Consider the following 6,347-nt stretch of genomic DNA (forward strand, 5'->3'; position numbering starts at 1 on the left):
CCACAAGTTTGTATTTCGCTCAAAATGTACATAACACAGTAAACGCGTTCAAATGGCAAAACTAGACATATGCATCTCATTTCGTTAGCATGCAACCACACATACTGACAAGCGCTAAACGTTCTCAAAAAGCTCGAAGTATGGAATCACTTCGTTCCCCTCAACAGTTGGGTACAAGTCAAGCGCGTGGTATTCGAACTGTTCCATTGGGTTTAGCAGACAGTACTTGTTCATGTGAACTACCTTGTAACTTTGCCTGTGCCGGCAAAATCTGAGAGTGTGCAGTTTCTGGACAAAGATCAGGAGCGAGCCTCGAAACACGATCATGACAAATACTTGCGAGAACGCCGGCAGCTCGTCCTCCCAGCCGGTGCAGTAGGCTCCCTTCCGATAATGACACTTATCAAATGTCGCCGACACCACACTGTACATGGTCTCCCCTGAGGACGGTATCTCGGGAAACATTTCCCGAACATCTTCCTCCAGACTTTCCCACTTAAGTTTCTGGCTACCTGACGTGCTCAGCGGTTCGTCTAATCGAAGGCTCGAAAACTCGTAGCACTGCTTTGCCTGATACCGCGTGGCCACAGTCTTACAGATGTTTCTGAAATTTCGTGATCGGGTGGCAATGGTCTTTAAGTAGGCGTGCTTCGATTCGAAGCGCATGCTCCAGAAACGGCGTGGCGGTCCAAACATCCTAATAAATCTGTGATAGTGTACCAGGTAGTGCAACTTCGGTATTAGGTTCGATTCGGGATAACGACTCACAGATTTCCTAAAAAATGTGTCGATCAGAACTTCCAAGAAAGCAACGACGTCTTCAGGGATTTGATTGGCTAAAATAATATTCACAACTTCCCTGTACTTGAGATAAATCTCCCAGTGTACATTCCCCTCGGGAATGTCTTTACTGAGCAGCTGAGGAAGCAAACGAAACAGGCACAGTTTTTGGCTTGCGGTGCCTTTGAGTTTACCCTCCGCCTTGTTCGTGCAAGGTGGTTTTGACTTTTTGTCGTGATATCCAAACGGAAACTCAGAAATCGCATCGAAGCAACTAGGCTCAAGAATACGCGAGGATATAGGCCTCTTGAGTACATGCTTTAGCACAAACGCAATACCTCCTTCCAGCACATCGTGCATTGCGTCCGGAAGCAGCTGTGATGTAACATCAAATCCTGGGAGAGTCAGTAGCGGAGATTCTCCTTTCACGCCATACAGCTTGGCGCTCGCTGGATTTAAGTTAACAGCCTCTATGTGGCTTTTCTGTGTGTCCGCAGTGCGGATAACACAGAGGCGCTCGTTGGGAAGTCGCTTCAACTCCTTAGATGATGCTAGGCAGAATCTGCACACCTTTCCCTTCCCAAAGCAAGCGCTGAACCCCCCAATACGATGTAGCGAAAGGTTGTCTCTAACGACGCCCACAACAGTCACAGTCACGTGATGGTTGACCCCGTCATGACAGACGTCAAAGCCGCTCTCTCTCAGTAGAGATAAATCAGTAAGAAGCGGGTCCAAAATTGGCTGTAACCCGTAGGTTTTCACGTCTGCGTACTTCACTACAGCAAGGACATGCATAGAGGACAGTTGCGATCTGTACTTTGGGTGGAAATTAACAATGGAAAAATACACGACAAGTAACTTGTGAGTCCCGGCAGCTGACCCAAGGGGATTTACGATCTCCAGCTCGTCCGTATAAAGAAGAATTAAAATGCTGTCCTGGTCCCCATTGCGTATGAGCTCTTTAGTGAACTCCCCATCGGTTACGTCATGAAGCGCTCCCCCAGCTGACGTCACTACGTCCCTTGAACCAAAAATGTGTTCAGAGGCGTCAGTTGTCAACAAATTTGTGAGCAGGCTTTCAATCGGCACATAGCAAAAAGCAGACTTTGGGCAGTCAGGGCTCCCCAGATTGGCCAACTGAATTTCTCTATGCTCGACGTACAACATACGCTCTCTGACATACTTCATGCGCGCATGTTCGCTTCTCACATCTGTCCAAATGAAGTCAATGAGTTCATCGCCAAATAACAACCCAAGGGCGTCTGGCTGGCTAACCTCCAGAGTGGTCTCGACGTGGTCTCGAAGCATCCCATGAAGAAGCTGGAGAAAGGTTTTCAAGTCCGAAAATATGCTATCAGCTACAGTTCGGGCGATCTGATGTCCTTCTGTCATCTTCAGGTAGAAAAGGACAAGGTGCCTTTTCAACTCGTTCAGCTGGTCCGAAGCTGTACGGTGGCTTGACTCTGTGTTGTCGGTCTCCGGTTCAATTTCATCCTCAGTTGCTTGGGCGTCCTCGGGGGTCGGAAGATCCCTTCCGCGGACGTATTACGAGGTCGCTGCATTCTCATGAAGTCGGCGTGTTTCCGGTACATGTGCCTTCGAAAGGTCTCCAACGTCTCGAATTAAGCGCAGACCGTATGGCGCGTTTTTGCTCGCGATTCAGGCGCGTCGGCGTCAAACTGACGTCATTTCCTGCGCGCGGGCGCGCGTTTTCGCGGGAGCGCTTCGCGGGAGCCGACCCAGAACAAGCCGCGCGCGCCGAGGCGTCGAAGCGGCTCTCGCCCAATTGACCCCGTAAGTGATGACGTCACAACTTGGCGTCTGGGTCCAAACAAACCGTTGCTAGGGGCGTTGCTATGGACTAATGCATGGAGACTCCACACGAGGCTAGATTTTCGCTTATAAGTAAGTAAATAAGTTTTTGTAAGCAACCTAACTTCTTGATATCTAATTATGAAGATGTTCTTGTCATCTCAGCGTCGTATTGCAACGATGAAAGCCATTTCTGAAGTGTTCCACTCCACTTTGCTTTGGTAGCAGACGACACGATAGATTTGTTGGCCTCTGTTGCAGCGGGCGTCTTCATTGAATTGCGTCGGTAAACGAGCAACACAAACAAGTGCATCGCCCTGACCGCAGAGGCTTCCGCAATATGCGTTTTTTTCTGTGAAGAACCCAGCTTAGTTCAGAGGGGCGAAAATTCCGTAAAATAAAACCACGTCATGCAGATCAGTTATGACGACGACCTGAAGTGCATTACCGGCGTAGTGCAGGCCAGCATAAGAAACAAATCGTACGCCATCGAGATAAGTCGTTTGTTATTATTATTATTGAGGTTGTCAGGTTATTAAATTATTGCATGTCTGTCGCAATTTCCCAATTTTTTTTTTTTTTTGTATAGATTAAATTTAGTGGATGTGCCCTTTCAGTGAAGATGTCCATCGAACCCGGGATGAGAGTACAATCTGTAATAAACTCACCTTATGTTTTTTATCCAGTTCTTTCGCGTTTTGGGGTTTTGCGGAAATCTGAAGAAACTGCAAGAATCTTTCTCCACGCGATGGTTAGAATCAGATACGAAGCACCCTCCCATAGCGCGAGTCCGCAAACAAAATTTGGGATCTCTACCGATCGCCTGAAGTGCTTTTCTCACGGGTGCATTGCGATCTTTTAGCAGCCGATCATCTCGATCGACGCCCGGACTTTCGATAAACCATATTTTGCATCGCACGGTCGCACCCCACTATGAATTCTTATAAGTGTCTGAAACTCATTATATTTCAAACAAATGCAATATCAGAATATCGTCTTTATTCACAAGACTCAGACGCCGGCGCCGGCTTGGCCGGCGGGCGTGTGGCAGACGGCATTCTTCTTGCATTCGTCGTCTGCTCCAGGCATCTTGAGGACCGGAAGTTGCAGTCGTAAATATTTCAAAAACAAGCGATTACCGGCACACTTCTGTCGCAACATATATGACATTCAAGCTTTCTGTATCTGTAATTTTTAGAAGTTTAAATCCTACTCCCGATTTTTGAACGGTCGGGTTTTCGTAGCGAAACCTAGCCACATGTATTTGTCCATAACAACGACCCTAGCAACGGTTTGTTTGGACCCATGACGTCACACTTACGGAGTCAATGAGGGTCGGTCGAACTATCACGTGATCCTGCACAGTACGCTGTTTCGTATTCAGCACGTTTTAAAGTGTTCAGAAGCATTTTTATTTTCCATATAAAAATTGAAAATGTGTTTCTTTTGACACACAAATCCGTTTTATATACTTATTTGTTCATTTAATTATCATTTTGTAGTATTTGGGTCAACATTTACATCGCGTGTTGAGAATTCTGTTATCTGGCAACGCTGATAACGCGCGGCCGGCGGTGCTTGGCTTTGTCTGCATGCGGGTGCCGCCGCGTCAGCTTCCGCGCGAGCGTTCATAGCGCGTCGCGTTTTCGCGTGTAGAAAAACGCGCCATGCGGTCTGCGCTTTAGAGTGCCTTCATGCGCGCTTCGCATAGAGTGATGCCAACTGCCTGTTTCCCTTTCCCACACCCTCTTCCACCGCCATTTTGTTTCCCTCATTGTTTCCCCGTGCGCCGGAAAGTGGCCTTTGTGTCCATCGGTGATCCCATCCGAGGGGGAAAATTCTAATCCTCCCTCCGTGGGTTCCACAACGCTGCTCCGAACTTCTGAGATAAGGTGCTTGTTTCCGGGAGGGTTATAAGCCCCACGGATTATCGCCGAGGAACAAAATGGCTGCTGGTTTGTCGGCGAGTGGTATTACAAAGGGTGGCATCACCCTAGCAAAGCGCACATGAAGGCTCCCTATCTCGAATGATTTCGGGCACCCTTGAACTCCACATTCGATTTTAAAATTTGGCTCGTTCGAATGAACTTGCCCGATGTGAGCGATAACTTTGCTGAAATCTTTGTCGAAAAAAGCGCAGTTTGAGCAGTAAAACGGCATTTTGAGTTGTAGATGTTCAAGTCACAGCCTGACTACTGAAAAGGGAAAATATTTTTTTTTTCTCGTCCCTTGTATTTGTGAGTAACTGCAGAGTGAACAAAACAGGACATACGAATCTCCTGATCCAGGATAAAAAAGAAAGCCTCTCCCATAGGGCGCTAAAAAAGCAGGAAACAAATATGCAGGCATCTGAGTGCTCGCGAGTTGGTTCAGCCGCGCCCGTTTCGCGAGGAGCGAAAGTGGTACGGTCAAATCCGGATTACAGCGCTTGGGTGTAGCTGGCTTCGAAAAGAAACGCTGCCTTCTCAGTGCGCTCCCTCGATTACGTGTTAGCACATCCATCGAGCCAGTACATCCATCGAGTCATTACATCCATCAATGGATGTAATGGCTCGGTGGATGTACGGGCTCGATGGATGCATTGACATGCGTATGGATGTAGCTGCTCGATGGATGTAGTTGCTCGTTGGATGTAGTTGCTCGCTGAATGTAGTGGCTCGGTGAATGTAATTGCTCGCCGTTCCTGTTATCATGTCTAGCGTGCCATTACATCCATCGTGCTAGTACATCCATAGAAGCCAAGGTGGCCGCCGTGGGGCCGCAACTATATTTAAGCTGATTACTTTGTTTGCGTTATTCATATTCTTATTGGTTCGGGAGCCTCAGCAAACAAAGGGTAAGCCACAGAACATTAGTGAATCACAACTGAACTCAACGGGGCCTTCAAACTTTTTTTTTCTTGTCGATAAGCGAAATAAAAAGTAAGATTATGTGTACCGTCCTAATCCCCTATTAAAGTAGTTTACTGTAGAAGATTTAATTTTCGCGATGTCCTAATATTCGCGAGGACCTGAATATCACGATTTGATCAAATTCGGGAAAAATTGGTCACTTGAATAAGTCACCCCATGAATACGAATACATTGCGTATATCTCCCGTTCACTAAATGTTCTGCCCGCGAAATTTCCGAAACCGGCCCTTCGCAAAATGTCGAGCCCGCGAAATTAAACTCGTTTCTATTGAGTTAATTATGAAAGTTAAAGAGCAGTAACTAATGTTTCATACATGTGGAAACAACAAACAAGGAAAATAACGCCTTGTCATTAGGATCGGCTCCCAAAGGCGGAAGTGCTGGCGAATGCGCAAAGCGGGCATACGGCGGCCACGTCGGGCCCAAACACTTTCGAGACGGGTTCGCGGAGTGTCTTCATATGTCATGACATCCATACTCCCTCTTGATAATTTCAAGTTCGAGCTCCGTTAAATCCGGTAAATTCATCAGGACTGGGGGAGGCTCGTGTGGCTTCGGTGAGGCCGACGGCCGCACAAAGTGCATGACACACAATGGGTAATTTTACTTGGTTGTGTGCACTTAATTAGGCGTATAACTCCTGATATGATATGAACTATCGAAAAATATATGGCTCGTTTGCTGCTGCGTTCACTGAGGTCGGGCTCAGGCCAAGATGACAGGCATGCTAAGCGGGTTCGCTCTTTGATATTTTGCTTTGCAGGCACTTTATGGTGAAATTGCACCACGCAAACCATGTTTTGAAATGTACAGATAGCAGAAAAACCTTCTAGGCTTGAGTAT

General features: G+C 47.2%; 1 protein-coding gene across 1 annotated transcript; it reads right to left on the bottom strand.

Annotated features, from left to right (window-relative positions):
- Positions 1-114: 114 nt before the first annotated feature.
- Positions 115-1,968, bottom strand: LOC120843001. The gene has a single exon (XM_040214219.1). The coding sequence runs from the start codon at positions 1,966-1,968 to the stop codon at positions 115-117; it is 1,854 nt and encodes a 617-aa protein (XP_040070153.1).
- Between the last annotated feature and the right edge of the window lie 4,379 nt (positions 1,969-6,347).

Source organism: Ixodes scapularis, unplaced genomic scaffold (genome assembly GCF_016920785.2).
Source record: "Ixodes scapularis isolate PalLabHiFi unplaced genomic scaffold, ASM1692078v2 ptg000324l_1___fragment_1__unscaffolded, whole genome shotgun sequence".
Lineage (NCBI taxonomy): Eukaryota > Metazoa > Arthropoda > Arachnida > Ixodida > Ixodidae > Ixodes > Ixodes scapularis.